Source organism: Eretmochelys imbricata, chromosome 1 (assembly GCF_965152235.1).
Source record: "Eretmochelys imbricata isolate rEreImb1 chromosome 1, rEreImb1.hap1, whole genome shotgun sequence".
In the NCBI taxonomy this organism is placed as follows: domain Eukaryota; kingdom Metazoa; phylum Chordata; order Testudines; family Cheloniidae; genus Eretmochelys; species Eretmochelys imbricata.
The window spans coordinates 119,717,237-119,744,799 of record NC_135572.1 but is presented as its reverse complement, the minus strand read 5'-3'; the positions used below and the strand labels follow the sequence as shown (position 1 = coordinate 119,744,799).

At 41.5% G+C, this 27,563-nt stretch overlaps 1 protein-coding gene across 1 annotated transcript in view; it reads right to left on the bottom strand.

Moving 5' to 3' along the window:
* Positions 1-27,563, bottom strand: part of AFF3 (ALF transcription elongation factor 3) — a 465,059-nt gene that overhangs the window by 390,443 nt on the left and 47,053 nt on the right. Inside the window, exon 2 of the mRNA XM_077810373.1 lies at positions 9,003-9,123. Within this exon, the coding sequence (XP_077666499.1) occupies positions 9,003-9,123 (121 nt within the window). The remainder of the gene's footprint in view (positions 1-9,002; positions 9,124-27,563) is intronic.

The following is a 27,563-nucleotide window of genomic DNA, read 5'->3' as shown; positions in this document are numbered from 1 at the left end:
AACACCCATTGACTTCACTAGGACCAGGATTTAACCTCAGGATTCATGCTCCTGGAGAGAGAGAAGCAGCTCAAGGGAAGAACATAAAAAGAATGTAAAAAAGAAAAAGAATGTAAATAAATCTGCAACAGGAAACAGTAATCAGGCCAATACCAACCATGGAGAGGCCGGGGGGGCCGGGGGGGGGGGGGGGGCGGCAGTTGGCTTACTTTTTATAAACTTCATATATAATTGGTTTAAATTAGTCATATACTGAAAGAACCAAACATGCTAGGGGAAAGGAGAATTGGTACTCCCCTAACTCAGAAACAGTATCTGCATCACAGAAACAGGATTTCCTCCTAGAAGCTGAATCCAAGTAATAATGCCTTAGGGAAGTGTGGCATGAAGGCCATGTAGCTGCCTTGTCAATGTTTGCAAGGGAACCATCCCCCCAGGGCAAGCAGTGCAGACAGCTTTGCCTAAAGCTGAACATGCCTTGCACTAGCCTTCTAGTTTCAGGGCAGCCAGGTGATAGATATGCAAAATGCAATCCAACTACAATTTTTGAAATGGATCACTTAGTCACAATATTGCCCAGTGGAGTAAAATAAAAAAAAGTTGGGAGGCAACTATGGTGGAAATTTGTCACCACCTGCAAGAGTAATCTCAGCTGAGTCTGAAGCATCACACCGTAAAACTTGGAATAAGATGGAACAGTCATGAGAGCCTGAAGCTCGCTCTCTCTACAAGCAGAAGTCACTATCACACTGAATTTGAGCTCACAGATATTTGGCGGCTTAAAAGGGAGTTTTCATCAGCTTTGTCAGGACCACACTAACATCCCATAATAAAGAGAGCTATTAACGAGATTTAAAAAATTGAAAGCTCCACATAAATCTGAAGATACGGGTCTACGGAGAATACTTTGACTAGTTCTCAACAGGCCAGATGTTTCTTAACTTAGTTGGGATTTAAATTAGACTCAGGCAGTAAGAAGCTAGTCAAGCATAGGTAGTAAAGGGGTTGTCATGGGCCTGCTTGTATCATGCCACAACCTTCTTCTACCTGGAATTGTAAGTCCACTTGCTACATGGTTTTTGAAAAGCTAGGAAGACTGGAGCTACCAGTTCAGAAACAGCATAACTAAACATCTCTATCCTGTCAGGAGCAAATCTTCTCAAGGAGGGAGTTCCTGGGTTGGGAAAGAGGAGAGTGCCCTCGGGCCAGACTCCCAGCCTCACGGAATCGGGTATCTGCAACAGAGTTGACAACTATACTTGTCTGGGCCAGTATGGGGTTCGTAAGATCACTCTCTAGACTAAGCTTTGCCAAGATCTTAGCTAGCAGAGGTACTAGCAGAAAGGAACAGAGGAAGTAACTTCTTCACTCGATCTCTTCTTCTCCAGCAGACACCTCACTAGTGCAGTCTTTTTCTCTGTGTCTTGGTCAGACGACTACTGAAGAGATCCACCTCTGGTACTCCCCACTGGAGGGAAGAGCTGATACACCATTCCTTGATTCACAGACCATTTGTGAGGATCTGTCACAGACTGATCCAGTCTGCCTATGAGTATGTTCTACTTCCCTGCTACATGTATGGTGTCAAGGAATGTTTAGAGAGACAGGGACACTTTAACATAAGCAGGTTTTACCAACTCAGGCAGTGTTATAGGATCCCACTACAGAGCAAGCCCCATGTGCACAGAAGCTATTCACCAGCTGGTGCTTTCTTGTGCTGGGTGTGGGGTTGATGGGGCTCCCCCGCTGGTCACCTTCTCCTGTTGTTAGCCTCTGTCTGGGTCTTTTGTGACTTAAAAGTTCAAACCCCCTTCTGGGGTATCCAAGTCCAGCTGTAACTGGACAAGCCCCAAGCTGGCTTCTCCCAGCTAACTTCTTCAAAGTCCCTTCTCCCATCTGCTCCGAGTTCAGCAGCAAAGTCCTTCTAAATCAAACAGATTTGCACTCATCGGTGGGTTTTTTTGGAAGAGTAACAAGTCCCATGACTTCTGCCTGGGCTCAGGAGAACTCCAAAACGTCTTTCACTCATCTAAGCGCTTGAGCCTCTTGCCCCTCTTGGGTTCCTCTTCAAATCCCAGTTCCTCTTACAGAACATAGCCCCCAGGACTTCCTCCCTGGAGACTGGCCCTTTGTTCCAGGACCTACCACAGGAGTTAGCGCCACTCTAGTGACTCAGCTCTTCAGCCACAGCTCAACAACTCTCCTCCACAGCCAGCCCCTAAGTGCTGGGTTTCCTCCCTTTTTAAGTCCTACACCCAGATCAGGTGTGGTAGGGCCTGGCTAATTAAACAAGGTTGGCCAGGCCCTGGCCTCCTGGCCCTTAAAGAGGCAGGTCACCCCATGACATGGTGCTTCCCTACTTATTGATGTAAAATGTGGTGGCCTGATTCTCCTCAAACTAGGGCCACCTTTTTGAATACCAGGCCTTAAAGCCTGAGGAACTGTCCATATCCCTATGTGTGAACATTTTTATGCAGCCTTTGTTCCTGGAAAGACCAACTTCCTCCAAGCATTTGGGCCCCTCTCTATGGACTCCCTGTCACAAGCTAGGCACATTTGTGCTCACTGCAATTTGGATGTCCATAGCTCAGGGGTAGGCAACCTGCAGCATCCAAGCTGATTTTCAGTGGCACTCACACTGCTCGGGTCCTGGCCATTGATCCAGGGGGCTCTGCATTTTAATTTAATTTTAAATTAAGCTTCTTAAACATTTTTAAAACCTTATTTACTTTACATACAACAATAGTTTAGTTCGATATTATAGACTTATAGAAACAGACCTTCTAAAAATGTTAAAATGTATTACTGGCACGTGAAACCTTAAATTAGAATGAATAAATGAAGACTGGGCACACCACTTCTGAAAGGTTGCCGACCCCTGCCATAGCTAATTGAAGATTGCCTCTAGATGCCAACAGGCTAGAGGTATTCTCTCATCTGAATGTGATGTGAGAATGTGCGCTCTTGGGGGCCACTGAAGAGATCTCATCTGCAAATGTGCTATGGGAACTACAAGTACAGCTGTAGCCATCAGATCCAACATTCTTAGTATGGTCTAAGCTGTCATCTGCTGGCTCTTCCTTATCTTCTCTGCCAGAGTGGTAAGGTCTTGGATCCCATCCTGAGGCAGGAAAGGTTCAAGCTAAGCTGTATCTGTCTGGGCTCTCGGGTATTCTAATTGTCTGCTAGGGACAAGTTGGAATGTCGGGTATTTTAACAGGAACTCTAATGGTACAGACTGATTTTATGACACCCTCAAAAGGGTTGCTGTCCTTGAGTAGCCAGTTATTAGGTAGGAGAACACATGCACTCCCAACCTGGGTAAGTAGACCAAGTATTTAGTGAAAACATATCTCACACCTTCTGATACCTGGGAAGTATCTATATGTATAAACAACTGCAAGATCCAGAGGATATAGCCAATCACATTCTTCTTAAAGAACCTTTAGCAAAATTACAGATTTTGTTGATGAGGCAGTCTCTTCTGTCCAGGAAGTATCTGGAATAAAACCCCTTCTCCCTCTTTCTTGGCCAGAAGGGATTGGACTTCCTGCAGCATCTCTTCATCATCAGAGGGTGCCTGAGAGCATTCTTGAGAGGTATAATGGGGTAAGGAACAGTCTGTAGGGCAGTAATACTCAGACTGAGGTTTGGGAGCTGCAAGTAACTCCTCAGTGTGTCTCCTGCAGCTCTTTGCAGCACATGATATTAAAACACTGAGTGATTTAACTATTAACCAATCTAAGTTATTAACCATTCAGGATGCTTTTACTATGTTATTAACCAGTTGTAGAATACTTGGTCAGTCATTCTGCTGTGAGAATAATATATTTTAAAAAATAGTAAATGAAACAATGAAGTCACACTAGGCTCTTTTGGGTAATGTTGATCACTTATTTGGCTCCTGAACCAGAGAGGTCTGAGTAGCACTGCTGTAGAGTCTTTCTGAAAATCTGATTTTAGGACACAGAGCACAGACATCTAAGATGACCAGGAGCAAACAAGTATAAAAGGCTCCCAGTCTGCTTTTGACAAGGTCAGCTACTGCTTGCTGAAAGGCAAGAATGAGGCCCTTTGACTTCTGCTGGTGTTATCGAGGCGAAGTGCCCTGTGCAGAGGGGTATTAAACTTCCTTGAAGCCTGGAGTTAATGTAAAAGTTGGGCCTACAAAGAGGAGTGTTTCCCTTCATTCCTTTGTGGAAGGTGTGACCCTAAAGGCCCCTTGATGCCAACTGGTAAAGGGTTCACTGTCATATAACAGCATCTCCTATCAAGTCTGACAAACTCACTACACCTAACACATTGATATCATTGAATTTTATCCATAAAGAATGTCGTGTGAGGTATCATATGAGAGCTTATATCATACTGGTCATCATAAGCATTGTGAGAGGAATGTTCAGATGCTATTCCAGAAGTCGCATGTATGTACTAAAAATATGTTTAAACTACGTTACCAAACTAGGTTGATAAACAAGGATTACCCAAACAAAGGAATGTTGATTTACCCATCTGCCTAGATCCCTGATGTAAATTAAGCAGGATATGCCAAACATAATGGGAGTTCAGTTGCATTTGAGGTACACAGGAAGAACAAGTTAACAGGAGGGTGAAAAAGCAGCCTGGCACCAGCACACCAGAGCACAGGCATCAGGAAAGAATGAATTTATCTGGGGGTACACTTCAAAAGGATCCATTTCAAAGGTTTGCTGGACTATAAGAAGGGGGAAAAGAACCCCTGGACAGTTATCTATCACTGTGGGAGCAAAAAGGACAGCACTTTTTTCATCTATGAAAGTTGGATCCTGGTCCTGGGGGCTGGTGCTGCTGAGAAGTTGCTTTAAGTGGACACTTACTTAGACATAGGTCTTGTCTTCACAACAGCACTAAACTATATAACAAAAGTCAATGTTAACTACATCGACTTACTTCAGTGTCTACACCGTGCTATGTCGACAGGAGATGCTCTCCCATCAACATAGCTTCCATCTCTCGTTGAAGTGGATTACAGAAGTCGATGGGAGAGCACTTTCCCATCAACTTAACATGTCTTATCCAGACTCGCTAAATCAATGCCGCTACACTGATCGCAGCAGCACCAATTTAGCCTGTAGTGAAGACAAGCCCATAGGTTTTAGCATGTTAAAAGTTATGATCGGTCTCTTAGAAATGTGTTATACTTTTGTTTTATATGTAATCAATGTCACTGTTGCCATTATTCCTACTCAATATTCACTTGAATATGTGAATCTCTGTTCTTTGTTAATAAACTTATTCTCCTTTTACAATAATGTCATCTCAGTACTGTGATATTAAATAGACTGTTCCTTCTCTGTTGAAGTAAGCTGGTGTTTATAGTATTTGGAGACAGTGGACTTAATAATTACTGAGTGTTCAGTGGTGGGCTGCACAATACAGGGGGAACACTTCTGGGGAGTTGGAGAACTGGGATACACCAATTGTTTACTTGGAAGGCAAAGTAAGGGCTGGAAGAATGCTGAATGGTTTGCCTGGGATGGCTAACAGACTGGGGTGTCAGGAAGCTGTCATCCAGCTTACCACCAACAAATCTCTCTCTTGCTACGGCAAGGGGTAACACGGTGACTTACAGTTATGGACATCCCGAGAAAGTGTCACAAAGGGGCCTGAGCGATGAGATACAGGCCTGAGAATGTTCAGAGGCCTTCATTTTACCTTCTGCAGTGAGAACTCCACTTATTCCCCAGTCAGTTTCTCTCCAATATAGAAACCTAGTACAACCAAGATGCCTTCAGCCAGAGCTACAGGCATCTTCCCCCGAGGCTTTCATCAACAATTTCATCATCTTTCATCACCAATTCATTAGCATGGAAGGTGGTCCACACCTGCTGCACAGCCAGTCTATGCTTTATGTGCACAAGCTTCCTGGCATTAGTTCTGTGGAAGAGACTCAATCAGAGCAGAAAACGTCTTCCTGGTATTAAGCCATGATAAAGGCCACAAGCAGTGTAAATCTGACATTCACAGAATCTTAAGTGCTGAAGCTTTGGTGTTCAATACTGTGAGAGTGATGGTTTTCCCTGTAGCCATGGTTGGCATCACCAAGACCTCACACTCAAGGTGGGAGACGTAGGTGGTGGTTTCCATGGTGAGGATATATTTTTTTCTTCACAACAAAGCCAGATGTAGAAGTGCCTGTCACATCTTTTTCACTAGCTCATCTAAAATAGGGTGGAAGGCAACAGCACTCTATGGGAGAGGGAAATTCTGGCCCTGTAACATCTCAGTAACTACACGTGCAGATTTATGAGAACACCAGCAGAGCTGTTAACCTGATGTTTCTCCACAGAAGAAATATACTTGGCATCTATAGAATCCTCCAGCTCTTCTGCATCCAAGCTGTAGTCATCACCACCAACCTGATCCTCAGCCCACCCCCCACTCCCCTCCCCAGCTGGGTATAAATGGAAGGAACTGTCTGGTGATGGAGGAGCATGGGGTAGCCTACAGCATCATAAGTGCCTCAGGAAGCTCTGACAGGGACTGCATCAGAATCCATGGTACAAAAGATACAGGGGGTAGGAGAAGCTGGTGTTGAAGCCAGAGCTTAGTGACTGAGGGAAATAACTCCTGGGGTACAGGCGCTAACCCCAGTGTAAAAAGCACTCCAAGTGTACTGAGAGCTCCCCTCACTTTCTGACACAGGGTGAGAAGGTTGCACTGATGTCAGTATTGAAGACTTTGTGGCAGCCTCTCACAGAACTAAGAGTGATTTGGCCTGAGAACACATTGATAATTCAGAATCACCATTTCCATACCATGGGACTGAGATGATAAATAGAGATGGTAGGGGGAAAATCTGGAGGCCTCATTACAAAGGTTTCTAAAGGGAGGTTTTAGCAGAAGCCGGTCAGAAAGAATAAGACCCTCTCTCTCAGTGCTTCTGCTCAACCTCTTCTTCAGACCTCTACAGATTATCTTAGTACCACCAACTTCAAGTACATAGCTTTGACTATGCAGGTGAAGGATCCACTGCTTCCTGGGCAACAGCACAGAACCCATTTGGTGATGAAGCTACCTGACTGGGCTTAGCAGGACGAAAATGCATTGCACTAACCCAGCAGCACCTGCACCAAGTCTCAGCACATAGTGGTATTGAGTAACTTGTGCTCATGGGTTTGCCCTTCAAAACACTCCAGGCTGATCTCATAAGGGACTTGTGGTAGTCTCTCTGCAGTACCTTGAGGAGGACTTGAAGATGTTTCCCATGTTTTCTAAGTGCTTAAGCCAACATTTGCAGCAAATCTAACACCTGTACAACTGGTAGGCCACTCCAAGGCAGATGGAGCAGAGCTATTTTAATAACTTAGATCTGACTGGAAGGCAGGGACATAGTAAAAGGTACCCTACGGTGCTTTGAAGCATCCAAAGAGAAGAGCTGGAGCAGCAATTGGGAGGTACAGCCTCTGCAGGGAGCTCTTTTACTGACCATGCTCAAGAAGGTAACTACCAGTCCTCAAAGGTTAGGCAGTGCTTAAGCTCAAAGGGTAACATGTGACCATTGGTGGTGGGACTGGCTTGTGCTCCATCCCTTAGGGACCAAAACTCTAAATGACATTTGGGAATTCTGTCTGCCCCTTTTGGAAGGTGGGACCACAGGAATGAAAATCCTAGCAGATGGTATTTTCAGACCAATTTTGTTTGTGTCATTCATAGCGAATAAAAAATAAACTATATATACTGTCATGCTAAACAACAGGCACCTAGATTGTACCCATGATACAAACGTATTTAGTGTGTAGCTAAATATGACTGGACAACAAAACTGGCAGATGAAATTACATGTCAGTAAGTGTAAAATAAAGCACACTGGAAAACCATCCCAATTAGACATACAAAATGATAGGGTCCAGAAATCTTGGATTCATTGTGGATAGTTTTTGAAAACATCTGCTCGATGTGCAGCAGCAGTCAAAAAAGCTAACACAATGTTTGGAACCATTAGGAAAGGGATAGGTGACACATAAAATATTATAATGCCACTAGGTAAATCCATGATATCCCCACACACACACATTGAGTATTGCGTGCCATTCTGATTGCCACATCTCAAAAAAGACATATTAGAATTGGAAGGGCAACAAAAATGTGTAGGGGTATGGAACAGCTTCCAGATAAGGAGAGATTAAAAAGACTGGTACTGTTCAGTTTAGAAAGGAGACAACTAAGGGGGGATATGATGGCAGTCTATGAAACCATGAATGATGTGGAGAAAGTGAATAAGGAAGTGTTATTTTCCCCTTCACATAACACAAGAACCAGAGGTCACTCAAAAAAGTTAACAAACAGCAGACTTAGCACTTCCTTATGTTTATTTTTCTTCACACAACACACAGTCATCCTGTAGCAGGGGATGTTGTGAAGGCCACACGTTTTACTGGGGTTGAAACAAGAACTAGACAAGTTCCTTGAGGATAGGTCCATCAATGGCTATTAACCAAGATGCAACCTCATGCTCTGGGTGTCCCTAAGCCTCTCATTGCCAGATACTGGGACTGGATGACAGGGTATGGATCATGCGATAATAGCCCTGTTCTATTCATTCCCTCTGAAGCATCTGGCACTGGCCACTGTTGAGGACAAAATACTGGGCTAGATGAACCATTCGTCTGACCCAGTATGGCCATTCTGATGTTCTTATGTTAGCCTGACCACATTCTATCACAGTTACTTTCCTAAATACTTGAGAAGTAAAGCACCATCACCTTTACTCTCAGATTCAGTGCAACCTCGTAGATTCAATGCAAATCACAAGGTATTAGATTATTTCATCTTAGTTACTACTGAATCTTGTAAGAAACCAATATAAAAGTATCTGATTCTCAATGAACCATAAATGTTTATATGCAAGTTTTGTGAGGCCAACACTTGTAAGAGACTACTGAAGCCAACATCTTGTACAACCTACATTTTATTGTCCAGAAATAAATAAATAAAAAGCAGTACAGTTGGGAAACATCTACCTTGTACGGTTCACTGAAGAGGGAGTAACTGGTATTAAATGAACCATCTTCCTGCTGTGCCTCCTGATTTCTCCTCTCCCATTCTTTCCTCCGCAGAACATTTCTGTCTGGTTCATAGACACTGCGTCAAAGGAAAGAGAGAATTTTAAAAAAATTAAAGGGCAACACATAAACCAATGTTAATCTATTAACTGTGGTTCACAGACAGATGGCAAAGATAACAAGAACATGAATCAGATTAATGCCAATTTAATCAGTCAGTGGAAGCTCAGGTCTCTGGGTATGCCAGTGCTTTCTCACACAGAAAACAGATAATTAAATTCTTAAGGAAGCCAAAAACAAAAAACACATGGGGCAAGCTCTAGCCTGTACTGAGCTTCTCTGCCTGAAATGTGATGCAGAAAAGATCGAAGCAACCTTGACAGAGCACTGAGAGTTCTCTTAAGACACATGGTAATTACAGCTAAGAGTAAATAGAAATTATGAACATATTTCCACTTATGACATATCCTCAGTGTGTTATAAGAGAATGCTCCTTTTTTACACAACTGTGTTTCTGTAGTGATTCTTTCATTAACTAGCTCCCCAAAGAGCAGTTAAAACTACATGCTGTAGTGGTTTTCCTAGTTATGCTCCTTCTTCTTATCTCTGCTAATCAGTCAAGTCATGAAACTACTGCTGAATCAATTCCTTCTTCGAACTGATTTGACACCATCACAACTTCAGAGCATGAAAAAATGAATATTTGAATGATGGGGTCAGGGTGGGGGAAGGGAGCTGGGGATTAAATGGTATCACTGCATGAACCAATTGTGTCCTTTTTGGAAATAAACTAAAGGCCCCAGTATTGAAAGACAAACATCAAAAAAATTTCTAAAATATTATTTTAATATAAGAGGTCCAAGACATGAGGAACACTGTGTCCATATCACTTCCAAACAACATATATAGATTTGCAAACTTCAGTCTCTTAAGTTTCATCCTCATCACAAAACAAACCTAAATGCCTAAACAGTTTTACAAGTGTTTACAATTATTAGATTAAAAGGATGACTTAATATTTTGCTTTTTCCAGCTAATGATTTCCTCTTTTTTGTGATGTAGTTTTGTAAAGTGGAAAATACATTAGTGTCATGTAAGTGTATTGGCCATAAATAAAATAAAGCTTGTCTGTCTCACTAGCTGCCCAGTTAAGCAAAATGGACTTTAAATCATTTACCCAAGTGACTTGACTTAACATGCATCAGGGAAGACTGTTAAAATGCCCAAAGCTGTTAATTTTAAGATATGAGTGTACTTAAAACACCCAAGATATGTAGACACTGTCAGTATTTTAAAATAATTTCTTAGTAGTGTCTAAAGGACACTAAAATCCACGGTCCATTTTAAAGTTACTATACCATACGTCTGAGATAACCCAGTGTGGTAAATTGATAAGTGACTTCTAGCAGGAGGAAGGGGTGGAGTGGTGCGAGGGGCAGAGCGGGGGTGTGAAGAGGCATGGTGGGAGCTTGGGGGAAGGGGTGGATTGGGGCCTGAGCCTGGGACTGTGTGGGGATTGAGCAACCCCCGGGAAAGGAGGAAGCTGGTGCCTGTGGTACAGTATTTAATTACGTGATCACATACCATATTTCCCAGCCTGCTCTGGAGACGAATCAAGGTTGTGTACTGAAGACAGATATTTCGCTGTAGGATCTCTACCTCATTTGTTGCAGAAGTTTAAAGGTGTGCACCTATTGATGGTACTGGTATGGGTGGGCCGAGGTCTTCCCAGAGCTGAACTGTTGACCCAGTTGACCAGAGTGGAGGAGGCTGCCAAACAGATGGCTTGGCAAGTTGCCACCCATACTAGGTCTCCCAGGTCCTGGGCCACGAGGAGCACGTCACTGGTATATGTAGACGGGACCACCCACAAGTCCGGCTCTTGAAGTACCAGCTCCATCATTCTCTTACAGAGGAAGGGGTCAATGGTGAGGGCATACAGTTGTTTGGAGGGCAGGCAGCCCTGATGCACCCCTCTACCGAAGGTGGTAGGTTTGGTCAAAGCCCAGCTGAGCTTCACCAGACACTCTGCAGCAGCTTATAGCTCCCGAAGAAACCCTACAGAGCAGGGACCAAAGCTGAATACCCACAGAGTGCCCAGGAGATAGCATTTGACCGTGTGGATCAAAGGTTTCTCCTGGAAGAGGGACAAGAGACCATGCCGTCCCAACTCCACCCCCTCCCTGCCCCTATTGGATTCCTTCCCCAAATCCCTGCCCCAGCCCCGCCTCTTCCCCAAACACACCATGTTCCCCCTCCGCCCCCCTCCCCTCCCTAGCGCTTGCCGCTGCCACGAAACAGTTGTTTTGTGGTGGCAAGCACTGGGAGCTAGGGGGAGAAGCGGGGAAGGCGCACTCAGGGAGGAGGCAGAGGTGAGCTGGGGCGGGGGGGGGGGAGCTGTCGGTGGGTGCAGAGCACCCACCAATTTTTCCCCGTGGGTGTTCCAGCCCCGGAGCACCCACAGAGTCAGCGCCTATGAGTGGATCACGTCTGCCAGCACGGATTTCAGCCACAGAGAGATGACCTTCGGTATGACTTTATAGTGCATGTTGAGGAGTGACACTGGTGCCAATTCTTCAGGTCATAGAGGTCTCCCTTTTGGGCATGCAGACACAGCTTGCATGCAGAACAAGGGAAGCACTCTGCTCTCTAAGGACTTGGCCCAGATGGTAGCAAGGTCCAGGCCAAGGATGTCCCAGAATGCACAGCAGAACTCCACGATCAGTCTGTATCATAATGCAGACACACCAGGAGACCAAATTAAGATTGCACAGGCAACCTTCATTCTGGCATCTCCTAATTTTTGAGAGCCTGACTTGACAACCTTGAGCGTAGTTTGTTGCATGTAATATAAAGTGGATTCTCTGTGGTCCCTGATAAGGGTTGCTAAGTTAACTTGGAGTAGTAGGAATCTCCTTACATTTTCACCTTGAGGTACCTTTCTTCCCATTTAGAAACTCTGGCCTTGAAATGCTTTATATATGGCATCTAGTCTGTAGACAGATGTTCAGGCAGACATCTCCTTTTGAGGCTGTTATACCCTAACCAGTTTCTAGAAAGTAAATGACGACATGAGTCTTCACTCTGGCACCCACAGATTAAAAACAATCACCCATATGACATTCACTGCTAAAGCTGAGGGTCTTATTTGATGCAAAAAAGTCAATAAAAATGTATCGTTTCTAGGTCTTTGAATGCCCATCTACACATCCTGAATTAGATATTGACTTAGCAGTGGAATTCATAACTTGCAACAATATAGAAAGACTATGCAAATGACAAAGCAACATCATGATGACTAATATGCCATTTATAAACAGTACCTTAGAAACAGCTGCAAGTTGAAAAATATGTTCCTTTGTTAATGGCAGATGGCAAAATCTCTAGTATTTGTAAGACTGCTCTTTATTTTCAAGAACATTGCAAGAATCATATTTCCATGAACGTATGTCACCAAATGTATTTATTTATTTTGTTTCAAAGACAATAGGCCAACTGCTATAATTTTATTTATTGCAAACACTTTAGTTAACGAAAAATAAGTCTAAGAGTTTCCTTTTTTAAAAAAAAAAACAAACTTTCATCATCATCATGTTCCCATTACGCCTCTGGTGTTTAGGGCAGCGACGAAGCTCCTCACTTTGTAATTTTTTTTTTAAATGTACATATACCTATCTAGGCATTTATACTATGTTCATCTCCCTGATACCTGAGCCATATGGCACAGATTCTTAAACATTTCAAGACTTTTCCCATATGCATCCCAAAAATATACTGATGCAGCTTTTTGAGTATAGGCCAAAATGCCTAGGCAGTTAGGCAAAACTGGACAACCAAACAGCAGACAATCCTCAAAACTTTAAAACTGGTTTATTCTACATTATACACTGAAGTCAAATACTAAAAGGACAGGTTTAAATGGTTTTCATAGACAGTAAGTGGTTATTTTTAAAATGTATACATTCTGAATTCATGTGTAAAAGATATTAATTGGCACATGAGTTGCAATCCAAATGTATGCAGTACTGACATCTATATATGAATGGATGAAAGTTGCATTTATATAATGCTTATATTATCCTATGCAGTGTCATTGTAACACTGTCGGTCCCAAGATATTAGAGAGACAAGGTGGGTGAGATATCTTTTACTGGACCAACTTTGAAAGCTTTTCTCTCTCTCTCTCACCAACAGAAGTTGGTCCACTAAAAATACTACAAAAAGAAAAGGAGTCCTTGTGGCACCTTAGAGACTAACCAATTTATTTGAGCATGAGCTTTCGTGAAGCTCATGCTCAAATAAATTGGTTAGTCTCTAAGGTGCCACAAGGACTCCTTTTCTTTTTGCGAATACAGACTAACACGGCTGTTACTCTGAAACCTAAAAATACTACCTCACCCACTTTATCTCTATATTATCCTAGGTATTTCAATCTGTTTTATAAACACATTTAGATTTATTTCAGCTCTGCCAAAGCACATACTAAAAGAGGAAAATTTACCTGTTAATTATGTAATACCATTTCATGCTCAATGGATTATTAGCACACCATCATTACTATGGCTATAGTGGCTTTACATGGCTTTCTTCCCTTCTCCAGTTCCCCCACCCACCCCAATATATACATTTCCCATGTAACAGTCTAAACCGTGGAGTTCCCAGGTACTTTGCTGCTCAGACATCTAGAGAATGCCAAACTTCTCCCTCTAAGAAGGAAAACAGGATCAAAACTAAGAAGGATCATCTCCTGGAATTACATGGAAACTTTTCAGAATAAAGGCTAGCAACCATTTCTGGACAACCCAGTCTTTAAGGAAAATCAGGAATTGAGACTTGTATTAGAGTGGTTAGTTCACTGATTCCTCTAGCTAATACTATGACTATGAAACATTAACTTGATAATTAAAAATAAAAAGATTTACATAAACATCCGTGGACATTAGACAACGTACAGTGGACATTATAAGAGGCATAGATAGATTGAAACTTCTCTTCAGGATTGTACTATTGAAGCATGTGCCCTAACTGGAAAGAATTAAAGATAGATGCCTGGATTCCCAGGAATTTGAAAGAAAACCCTTTGCAACACCAAGCCTTCCTAAAAAAAACTTCACAATACTGACAGGAGCACGCATGGGCTGTCTTTTGCTTGTCTTGACACCAGAAGGAACATTTTTTCCCCAAGTTCTATAGATATGGACAACTCATGAGAAGGCTTAAATGGGTAGCCATAACCTTATCTGAAAAACCTTGCCCACCAAAAACTGAATTTAATCTCTCACAAATCATCCAAATAGTAACAGGGTCTCAGGCAATGGAGAAGACATCCACCTGAAAAGCCTGAGGTTTTAAGCATTGCAACTTCACTACCTCAGGAGTTTCTTGTTGTCTTCTGGGGTGAACCATTCCAGAACCAGCCCACCCAGGAGGTTGAACAACTCACATTGAAAGGACTATTCTCTAATTCCAATTTGAGAGGCATCTGAGAACATCTATCAACACATTTCCCTTCCTCATCAGATCACAAGTTCTTAGATCAGGGGTGGCCAACCTGCGCCTGAGAAGGAGCCAGTATTTACCAACGTACATTCCCAAAGAGCCACAGTAACACGTCAGCAGCCCCGCATCAGCTCCCACTCCCCCCCGCCCCCAGTGTCTCCCACCTGCCAGCAGCACTGCCAATCAGCACCTAACCCTCCATCCCTGCGCCTCCCGCCTGCTGTGATCAGCTGTTTTGTGGTGTGCAGGAGGCTCGGGGGGTGTGAGGAAGAAGGAGGAAGGGTGCAGCAGACTCAGGAAAGGGGCAGGGGCCTCGGGGGGAGAAGTGGAGTGGGGCCAGGGGCAGATCCAAGGGTTGAGCAGTGAGTACCCTGTAGCACATTGGAAAGTTGGAGCCCGTAGCTCCAGCCCTGGAGTTGGCGCCTATGCAAGGAGCCGCATATTAACCTCTGAAGAGCCCCTTGTGGCTCTGGAGCCACAGGTTGGCAATCCCTGTCTTAGATGATCAAGTTGGTATTCACTCCAAAGGAACAGGACTCTTTCTACAAATTAAAGCAACCCCCTTTTCTGAGATACTTCATGCTAATACCAAATATTGTTTGTCATCACCAGCACTACTTCACCTCTTCGAGGCCATAAAAATTGCCAGAGAGTACCAATGGGAGCTCCAAAATAGACATCAGTCTTTTGCTACCAGACCTCCCATCCTTACACCATCTGATATTTTGGAGGAATATAAGATGCACATCGAAGTAGACAAATCTCTCTTGCATTCTGGTCCTGGCCTTTGTATCAGTCCATCCTTAAGGGACCTTCTCCTGCTGTAAAGGAACTTTGGGAAAGGAGACACAAAACATTTCCTATCTCAGCCTGACCTACCTGCAAGGTGAGAGAACACACTCAAGTGAATGTAGAATGACCTGACTATGGTTGGCTGAGTTACCAGACCTTTCATAGAATCATAGAATATCAGGGTTGGAAGGTACCTCAGGAGGTCATCTAGTCCAACCCCCTGCTCAAAGAAGGACCAATCCCCAACTAAATCATCCCAGCCAGGGCTTTCAATGTTTGTTTATTGATTCTAGAGATTTAGGTTAGTATTTCTTGGATTTCAAGACATTTTAATTTAAAAAAAAAAACACATATGTGCTAAAACAGTTCTTAGCAGATCTAATATTGTAACCTTATTTGTATTTTATCTGGAAAGTGTATTTATTTATCAGGAACCATGAGTCTTGAACAGTAGTCTACAGGGCCCCTACAAGCTAGGCAATTCCAACCTGCCACCCAGTGACCTGCTGCCAGAACAGCAGCTGAACTCTGACAGAGAACTCCAGTCCTGGAATCTGATTGGTGGAACATTAGGGGATCCCGATTGGTCCCCAGCTTCTATTTAACCCAAGCACAGGAACAGGAAGTTGTCCATGCAGATTAGGACTGCAGACCCCGCAACCTGCTCCTCCTCATCTCCTAGTAACCTCACCCTGCCTGACACCTGAGTCTGGGTTTTGCCCTCTGGCCTGTCTTGGACTATGACCTCCTGGTATCTGACCCAGTCTGATTCCTGCTCTCACCACGAGGTCAGGCCACCCATGCCCAGTCGTGACACTATTATTTGGCTACATTATCTGTTCAGGTTTCTTCTCCTAATAGTTCACAGTCGTACACAATATTATACATATAAAACTTTTACAACCTCAAATCCAAATAGAACAACAAAAGCATAATCCATTTTTACATTAATATGGAACAGTTTCTTAAGGTGGCAAATACATAGCTAATTTTACATCTCAAACTGGAGCATATAAAGTCCATAGGGACTCCTATTGTACCTTTACTGATGATCATCTAGACACCCTTTTTGGGATTAGATCCTCCTTTCCACTAGTTGTTCAAGTGCACCCAGACTTCCTCTTTTCCTTCTCACGTCAGAATTTATAATCTCCACAGGGAAGCACCATAGACTGCAATGCCTACTTTCAAGATCATGGAAATTACAATGTCTGTGGGTTTACATGTTAAGTTCCTAAATACTGCATGGTAGCATAAAGAACCTATAATGTTCACAGGAAAAAACCCTACAAAAACAAAACTTAAATAACTAAAGATTTATGAATTCCAAACAGTAAAGCTAGACCTACGTACAAGCGACGATAAATATGTAAAAAGTATTTAGCCTAAGCCCCTTTTGAATTATGAGCAGTTAAAGTTAGAACTATTTTAAAAATGTGAAAAACAAATAATATTTCAAAGACTCATAACTTACAAATGGCTTATTCAACTATCCTCAAAGTTTCTCCAAAAATTCTCAACAGACCTATGACTTACTACACAAAATTTCAGGCTGAAAAAAGTTTTTCTTAATATTTTATGGTCTAATTCTCCACTGCATTACACCAGTTTTTGCCAGAGTAACTTAATTGAGTAGCTCCTGGGTAAAACTGGTATAATGCAGCGGAGAATCAATCTAGCCCCGATATAGGATAGTGGTTGTAAAAACTGAGGTTAAAATGGAAAATGTTTTATAACTTTAACAATGGTATCCTTACTGTAGTCCCATAGTATTTTAAACCACAGAAAGACTAGCCATCCAGAAACAATGTACAGGAAACAGCACAAGATATTTTTAGAAAACATTTTAATACTGACAATTTAATTATTACAGCACTGTGTACTTTGCTTGTTAAATTGCTATGTAGCATTACAGTGCTACCATTTCATGTTTGTTTTGCTTTCCATTTCATTGGTTATGTCCATATTCTTTACTGGCCAATTTACTGGTATCAGTTCCATTTTCACTTGCATAAAAATAATAATTTCAAAACCCTGTTGCTAATAGAAGCTCTTAGAGATGACAGTTCTACATTTCTGAGAGTTACATGCTTTCCCTAATGAAATGTAAACCATTGGTTCAATTAGAACAAAGAGTCAGACATTAATGAACCAGTGACATGATCAATAAAATGCTATACTGGGCTGCAAGTGGTTTTTTTAGACTTTTCATCTGGTTTAAACAGCAGAAGTTAATTTGAAGATTTTTACAGTATATTTTCCATTTACAAATAGAAATGCCGTGGGGTAAAGCAATTACTCTGATTTACTGTTTTCTCTTTGATTGAATATAAAGATATAACAGGGTCTCAAAAAAGCAGTAACTTAGCAAGCTGTGCTCCTATCCACAGACAGATAAAGCACCTACTTTGCTATTTCAAAGAGTTTACCTCCAGGCAGCAGCACAGAGAAAACATCAAATCAATGACATGTGTCTAAGACGAGATTGATGTTTACTCTCACAGCTTTTCATCTTATATCTAATAAATTACTTTTTCTTTACAAAAAATGTCTGATTAAATTTCACTTTTCACTTTGCAGTATCAGTTTTAAAACTTTAGCTCTGAGCAATTTTAAAGACAGGATTCACTGATGCTTCATCTTTTATAGCCTGTTTATGATTTGTATTAACCATGAAACACTACCATACAAACATGAATATGAAGAGTCTTGTAGTACCAGCCATCCATTCAGTGGCAGGTGCCAGCTTGAAGGTGCTTTAATTACCTTCCTGAAAATTCAAGGGCTAAAACTAGGAGCCATGTTTCCAGAGCTACCTAAATTGCATCCACAACTTACATCTGAGTGTACCATATAGGCTTCTGAGCATGCAAACTGCCAAGTATCATTTGTGTGCAATTACTATTTCATGTGTGCAAGACATTTTGTGAGTTTTGTGCATGCAAAGGGTTTATGCTCAGTTGAATTGGTCAATTTTGAAAATCTGGATTTAGAAATAGGTTGAATTAGTCCAACAAACCTGAGAACATAAGAGCATTCAGAGGCTGTAGCTAAGTTGGACATTTACTTATGTAAAAGCACTATTTATGGCTCTGCCACTGGACAAGCCAGCAACTTTTTCTTAGCCAACAATGTCCCGCTAATGAATCCAGCCCTTAACTTTAGCATCATTTTTATTTCAGAAGGAATAACTTCATCGTACTCTAAAACGTGCCATTCCAGATACATAACATTCACACACATACATTCTTCATTTGTGACAAACAAACCTACCATTTATGTATTATCATAACACTGATGATTTTTAACTTTATTCTAATATGATCCTTAAGGTGTTGGTGCTATGATGTTTAAAGTCTCCAAAAAGACCTAAAATTGAAAGAGCCCCCAGTAGGGACTTGAGCCAAAACAGAAAAGAGCTTTACTATTACTACATATAAATACCTAAACTTGATGGGAATTTTGGACTATTGCCCTGATATGTTGTTTTGAAGGTTTATTCTTATGGGCAGCAAATTCACCACCTTCATAAGCTTACACCAGCAGTGAATTTGCCCCTTTTGATTATCAGCAAGGAAAAAACAAACATCACATATGAAACAAAAACAAAGAAGTTTTACCAGGTGCCTTAAATGGAGACGCTGACACTGTAGCTAATGTGTAGGAAACAATCTTCCATTTGTCACCTACTCCCACCCTCATTTTTTTTTTCATTAAGCCAAACCCCAGGAAATCAAACCTGAGTAGCACAAAACACACTAGGGAATGTATTTGATTTGAACCTTTGTATTTTATTTTATTTAAAATTATTTTTCCTTGTAGTTTAAAAAAAAAAAAAAAAACATTAGAAATCAAAAGGGAAGCACTTTCCAAGTTAACACTTATTATTACTTATTATTATTTGTACTCTTGTAGCATCTAAGACCCCCAGACATGTACCAAGACCCCCCAGTGTAGGCACTGTACAAACATGGAACAAAGAGACAGTCTCTGCCCCCAAAGAGCTTACAGTCTAAATATAAGACAAGAGACAACAGATGGATACAGACAGACAGGGGAGTACAAGGAAACAATGAGAATATGGTGAGCGTGAAAGGCCGTTGTCTCAGCATTTCCAGAAGCCTAACCATTGTTAATGCTTTTGTAGGCCTCACAGCAAGGGAGTTATAAGGAGGATTTTTAGGGGGGGATAAGGAGTTAGTTTTGCAGATGTGCACAGGGAGTGTCTCCCAGGTATAAGGGGCAGCATGGGAAAAGGCATGAAGATGCTTTGTTTGAAAATTTAAGAAGTGAGCATTAGACGCTAACATCACTGGTTAACTGCACGTAGGCATCAACCTTTCGATATTGAATGAGAACTTGTAAATGCCACTGGCTGTTACACTAGCTATTACCTATCTCTGCTCCTGCCTATATCCAATTTAGTTTCTTATTACACTGGTCCCTGCCAAAGAGGGCACTCACAATACTCCATTTGTCTAATTTTCCCACAACAATTTTAATTTTCTTAGGCACCTTTATGCATGGATTACCATTTCAACTCTAATCTGCCAAACTATGATGATTTCTGCCCTCATTTTTTTCCTTAAACCTTTAAAAAACAGCAACAAAACCCACAAAGGCAATAAGCAGAGTCAATTATAATTACTTCTTTATAAAAAAAATCCAACCTTGTAACAGAACTGTCTAGGAGGTGAACAAACATAAACTGAATAATTGCATAATCTTGGTGCCTGTCCCAAACAGTTTACAGTCTAAGGCCATGATCCTGCAATAGGCTCTGTGCAGGCCGAGGGGTCCCTAATTTCTAGAGATGGTTGAAACATTTTTTTTACTGTTGTGAAAAATATTGAATTGTTGAAGTTGTTTCCATTTTGCAGGGTCTGAACAGGTGGGGGCTTTTCATTTTTTACTTTTTCAACATTTTTCATGGAAATAATAGAAATAATTTTAATTAGTATTATTTGTATTATCATAGTGCCTAGGAGGACCCCAGTCATGGATCAGGACCCCATTGTAAGAGGCACTGTTCAAACAGAACAAAAAGTGAAAACTTACAGTAAGACCATTAGAGGTATACCATACCAGCAAAACATTCCAAGCATGAACAAAACTGTACCAGCAAAAATGTGCTTATTCCCCACGCCCTTCACCCTCACCCCAAATGAAATAAGCTATACCAGAAAGTGTGAAGTTGTGGTTAAAACTGCATCTACGCTAGTGGTTCCTGCTGGCACTGCTGTGTCAGTCAGAGATCACATGTAGCACACCCCTGACCAATTTAGCTATGCTGGCAAAAGTTTAAAGCGTAGGCTTGGCCTAAGCATTTCTAATGCTTTGTCTAAAAAAATCCCTACAGTCTTTTTTCACACTGTCATGTTAAGTCTTCACTTAGATGGTTAGACACAGGAGCGGATTTATCATGGAACAAACCCTGCGGTGGCACGGGACCCCCCAAAACAGGGGGGGCCCCTAAATCCAGGACAAATATCTGACAACCTGGCTGGCAGTGCAGCAGGTCTCAGGCAGGCCGACTGCCTGCATGCGATGGCCGGTGGCCCCACGCTTCTCCCGGAAGCGGCCGGCTGCGGGCATGTCTCTGTGTGCCCCTGGCAGGGGGAGGCGGCTACATGCACTGCCCCTGTGCCAGGCAGCACACGGAGACCCGCTGGGCCCCCTTCCCCCATGGGGAGCGCAGAGGCATGCCCGCGGCAGGGCTAAGGCAGCTCCCTGCCCGCTCTGCCTCCCTCCGCACTGTGCCGCTCCCGGAGGGGTGGGTGTGCCTGTCACTTTGGGAGCCACACCGCCCGAGGTAAGCACCGCCCCCTTCCTCCTACACCCCAACACCCTGCCCCACCCAGAGCCTGCACCCAGCACCCAAACTTCCTCCCACAGCCTGCCCCCCGCACCCCCTCCTGCACCCCAATCAAGGTACCTCACTTTATTTTCATTTACTTCCCATTACTTATAATATAGGAGGAGGATGAAGAGAAAAAGAATGAAAAACAGGAGAGAGATAAGAGAGAATGTTCTTTTTCTTGGCTGGGTCCCCAGGGAGAGCCCCGAAAATGAAGCTGCGTACAGGGCCCCCCTAACTGTAAACCCGCCACTAGTTAGACAACAGGATGATAATGATAAAACCATTGCTTCCTGTCTCCACTGCAACTTCTATGTTGCTTCCACCAGGGGAATTATGCACTCGATTTTCCCTAGTATAGGCAATGTCTAATATTTTTAATCCCTTTTCATCTTAAATCTTAATTTAGATGTGCAAGCTCCTCGGTTCATGCTCTATGAATTTTATGAATATGTAAAGTGACACGTATCACTTATGGTGCTATCAAAATAAATAATAGTAATTAAAATAGGGTAATGAGCTCTCAGAGTAGGTCTACACTGGAATAAAAGACGGCAGCATGGCCCTAGCCAGGCATGGGTGTTTAATTGCTGTGTAGATGTACCCTATGTCTAAAAGAAGGATAGCTGGATTCTACACTTGGGGCTCAATTCTGCAAGGAGATAAGCACTCTGGCCCTGATCCAGTAATGCACTTAAGCATATGCTTAATTGTAAGTATATGCTTAAATACTTTGAGGTCTCAGGATCAGAGCACTCAGCACATTGCAGGATTAAGTCCTAGATGAAACTTCTAAGTGGTCTTTGAGTATCAGGCCATATTGAGCACATTCCAGTAGTTCAGCCTCCAGCTGACAGACCAGTCGGGGGTAATTTTAATTTGTTTGTTAGCCCTAACAATGCCCCTACATAGTTAAGTCGACAAAATGTGAGTGAAAAATGTGCAACAGGTATTTAGCTTTAATGTGTACAAATCTGTAAAAACTCTTGGCTATCACTGTGACTTAATTCTGAAATAAAATTCATGAAGACATCAAAAAACAGTACTACCTGCCTCCTGCATGAAACATGGGATGCATAATTGCAGCTATATGTAATATTTTACTTTCAAGGAAAGATAAAGTACAGTTTTCTATTACAAATGTCAGCTGCTAGTAACCATCAATTCTATGACTCATGAAAATGTCTATACATGTTTTATTAACAAAGCAACATTTCCAATTTACTGTTACTATAATGGATAATGACTGAAGGTTCATCAAGGTTAATCAAGAAAATGATATACATTTTGTATTGTATTATGTTTTACTTGGCTTAAAAAGGATCAGGTGTGACAGCCTTTCTGAGTGCGTTAAATCATGATTTACAATGTTATGGAAACGACAATTGCTGGAATGTGAAACAAATAATGAATATATCACAGTGTAAGTCATCACATTATACATATATATATATATTATATATATATATGCAAAAAACACTTCTTCCTTGGGCATTCAATGGACATTCATTGAGTTTGTTTTTGAATTTACAGAATAGATATACATTTTGCAGTATTTGCTTGTGGTTTATTTTTCATTTTTATTTCATAGATAATTATATTATTTTATAAAGAGAGGTTTTTATTACAGAGCAACCATCATGGCTCATAGCTGAGGTTCAGGTGAGTTTGTATCATAATACACATACGCACACACCCACAAAACAAACATGGATGAAAAGAAATGCAAATGAAAAATAAATCAATGCCAAGGTATTGCAAACCTATGCCAGTTCCACATATACGAAAAACAAACTTAGTGAATATCTAAGGAAGAAGTCCAATAAGGTTTTCTCTCATACGAACACATGACACTGTGGCTTATTATACAAAGAAACACTCTCTCCCTGACCCCAGTGATGGTTCCTATGTTTGTACCAGAAGTCTGCAAGGATTATACATTTACATAAGTAACAATAATGAGATACCATTTTAAACCTGGTATAAGCGAAATATGACTCAGACCAACCACATCCTGCATATAGGAAAGTAAAAATCGCACCTTGTACCTACGTATACAGATACTTTGGTAAAAACAATCATGGTTCCACTCAAAAAAGTCTGGCCTCAAGGAAACAAGAAAGCTGTGTTTTATTATGTATTTTGTTACTCTAAAAGTAAAAGTACTTTATATACAGTATACTGTGTTTCTTTAAGAAGTAAATGTTACCAGCTAAACAGATTGTGTTGCACCATACAACTCACCAGTTTCTATAAAATCAACTGCACACATTTTAACTGCAGCTAATTAAATGCAATGCTATTCCAAATTGTCACCTTCAAACACTGAAAATGCCAGCAGAAGCTGGAGTTTATGCTTGCCCAATTAACAAGTTAACCACATATCACTTATTCTTAGAATCTAAATGAGAAAAATACAAAACACACAAAAATATAAAATTTCAGTTTCCTGTTCATTAAATCCTGCTTGGCCTCTGCAACTCCATCATATTTTGACACGTAGCCCCAAGGAGCACAAAATCAAAATAAGAAACAGAAGTTAGACAAAACTGGCATACCCAGCTCTAAACAACAATTTATGTCCATACAGGAATAAAAAATGCACGTCTTCTTTAAATGAGGAACATATTGAAGCTTTTGCACAATGGGACAAGAATAATTAATTTCTGCTTCTTACACAGAATTTTTCATCATGTTATTCACTATTCATTGAGCCTATCAGGTGAGCATTTGTATCAAAATTCATGCTGCCCATCTTTGAAATTGTGTGCAGGAGCACCCATGTATACATACAAGCACTTAATTACTGAAGTGAGACACAATGGGAAACACAGTATTTTACTTTTCATTATATCCAATAAAGATTTCAAATTAACTCATTTTTATTTTTAACGATTTGTGTCTGTCTTATTACTTTGATTTTATTTAAAAAGGATGTCAGGATATGGCCTGCTTACAAACCCAACAATAAAAGACATTTTTCAGAAAGAAAAACAGAGCACTAAACCAACTAATGGTAACATAACTAAGGGAAAAACGGTCATTTAAAACCCTTTAAATATGGTATTACACAGAGGCATTATGTCTAGTGTAAGGAATGCTTCAATTTCGGACAGATTATAATTTCTTTAAATAACTCAGCATTTGACAAAATGACATTAAAATGAAAGGCGGCTATCCAGCAGCTGAACCATGTGACAGATGCAGAAGCCACTCCAAAGACACCAATATAACTGCATGGGGAGCCTGCCAAAGAGCCAGATGCTGCTTATAAAAGAATATCAGCTTGGCTTCAAAGTCCTGTGGTTCCAATCCAAAATGGGTAAGCAAGTGGTCTGATGAAGTATGATACATGGTACCCTATATCCCAAACAGCTGCTTTATTCTCAGGACTTCTTTCAATACATTTTAAAATACCTAGTATTTTTGAGGGGAGAAAATAGCTTCCAAGAAAATAAAAGGGCAATGGGGGAAGCTCTTCATACTTTATTTTTAAAGCAAATTTTCACAAATACACACTTATATCAGAGTACATTGCTCAGGATTTTGCTTAAGCATTATGTAAGGAGAGTGAAACTTTATTATTTCCTAATCAAAGAGCCAGTATGGTCTAGTGGACCAAACATCGGGCTGGGAGCAAGGTATTCCAGAGTTCTAGTTTTGACACTAACACATTGTGTTATCCTTGGGCAAATTACTTACCCTTTCTGTGTATTGTTTGTACAATGGAATAATACCAACCATCTTTGTACAGCACTGGGGAGTTGTGAAATTAATCTGTACATTGCTTTGAAGGTGTTAAGTTCTATATACATTCTAAGTATGGTAAAAGAGCAGGATAACAAATACCTAAAATGTTGCTGTTTGAATCTTATTTGTGTCAAAATTCCCACTTTATTCCTCTAGACAGTTTAGAGGACTCTAGATCTATTTCCACTACAAATCTTTATTATAGTGTTTCTCCTGGGCTTCATTTTGCCCCCACTTATTTGGGCCAATTGTGTAGATCAAAAACTCTTCCCAGTCAGCCTACTGAAATCAGGTTCATTTCAAGACATAGGAGAAGACTTACTGAAATTCTTCCCCGGCTAGGTAGCTATAGATCTAAAATATTTTAAAGTATTTCCCTGGCATTCTATTATGGAGGAGAAAAGGAGCCTTCCTACTGTCAAAAAAAAAAAAAAGGAGGGGGGGTGGGAGGCAATCAGTGATGAAGGAAATCCCCCAGGACTGTCCAGTCCAGAGATGCCCACAAAACAATGGTAATCAGGACAGCAGCCGCCGCCTCCTCCTCCTCCTCTACAATTTACAAAGAAATGTCCTATGCCAGGAACCCATCCTATCTCCCTCCTGCAGCTATTCTCTCTACAGGTCAGCCTATAACAGATCTAGTATCCAGGCTCTTCTGGGTCTGGTGTGGCTCAGAAAGTTGCAAGCATAGAATTATGACGACTCCCCAAGGGAATCTATAACTTCTGTAGGTTGTCCTGGCTGCTTATCATGCTACTTATTGACACGTGCTGCTGGGGCTGCTGAATGGTGGGTGAGGCGTTTTATGAATGAGAGTAAACATTTATAAGAACTATAATCATCTGCTTTGGGATATGATTACACCTACTTTACTTGTTTCAGATTCTGCAATCTCAACGTCTGAACTTAAAAGTGATGACTATCAAGACACAGGACTATTTACCAAATAAATGCACACCAATTTTTTACAAGAACATAACATATGAAACCAGCTGGAAGGTGTGTTAACATTTAAAACACGGGATTGTGCTGGTGTAAGGAATTTGTGCCTCGTTTACATTTATTTCACTTTCAGTTAAAGCAACTGTAAATTCTTTTCATGCTTGGGAGACAGGGAGCTGGAGAGGGAGCCAGAAAAGGGCAGAAAGTCGATGACTGTGCACTCCATAGATATGTCTGAACTGCAGAGTTAGCCCAGGCAAGTGTAGCCCAAGTGGAGTCTCTCCACAGCAAAGCCCTACCTATGCCAGACCTGGGTGGCAGCACCCACAGTGATGTTGTACTAGCCTGAGTGCTGGGCTAGATTTCTAGCCGGCTATCCCATGGATCTTAGTACTGCATTAAACTGAGCCACTCAGTGTATTATGGGAGAATCTGTCTGTCCCTCCTGCGCTCAAATGGGTCTTACTGATGTCGCACCACAGCTTTATCAAAAGGCTGGTGTTAGCTTCTGGCCAACTGGCAGCATGGGAGAAGGATTTCTTGGATAGCATCTCCGTTCAAAATGCTGGGGAAGTGCAACAGAAATGGAACAGGCAAACATAGGGTTGAAATGCAGTGCAGAAGAAAGGACGAGTTGGACAAGAAAGTACAGCCGAGGTGGAACGGTGGGATAACATTAGAGAACTTACAGCACCTGTACTTGCATTCTCATTGCAAAGTAGGTGGGCTGTGTGAGCCCAGGCTGACATGAAACCAAGCTCAAGCCTGTACCCTCAGCCATACCTAATAGCTGTGGGCTTAAAGGACCCTGAAGTCTGGGTTGGAGGTTTTTCTATGTGGCTGGAAGGAGAGTTAGGGGCAATGCTCGAATTGTAGCCCAGGTAAACTCTGCAGTGAAGAAACACCACATGAATGCTGCCTGCTAGCAGAATCTTGATGTAGCACCGAAAAACCAGAGAAGTCTGTCATCTAACCCTCTCCTCCATTCTGGATGGGTTTGCAATGGAAATAACCTGACAAGCATAAGAATAAACCTATAGGCTGGAGGGGGATAAAAGAATTGTTCCAAAATCAACGCAGTTCAGGTGCCAGCACATTGTTAGTGAATTGGCTCTTGTTTTGGGTCCAAGTGCAACAAGGCAGAATCCACCTGCTGGGATACCCCAATGCAAAAGTGAACAGAAGTAATTAGCCAAAGAGCATTTTGTTAATGATACATACTTTTAAATAGTAAATTGCAACTACAAAGATCCTTCCTGAAAACATCCCAAGATAACCATGCTAACATGGCTTCTAAGCAACAGAGAAAATGGCAGAGTTACTAATTTTTAGAGTGGATGAGGCGAAAGAATCCTGTAAAGCTATTTCAGTCAGTTTTTAGTATATCTGGAGAAAAAAATATTTTAACAAAGAAATTCTGTCCGTTTGGGATTGTTTCTAGGTAAATTTTAAATAATTAGTATTTTATTCTGATCTGAATGAAAAGAAGATTTTATTCACTGGGTGACAAAGATATGTAGAGGGTCTGAGGTTGTATAGGAGACCCTAAGGAGCACTTTGCTGTTCTTGGTGTGGGAATAAAATGGATACCTAATATGATATTAGCAAGGTATAATGAAGGGAGGGAAAGCTGTGTGGAATTTCAGAAGAGAAATTATGTAATAGTGATTTTGAATGTA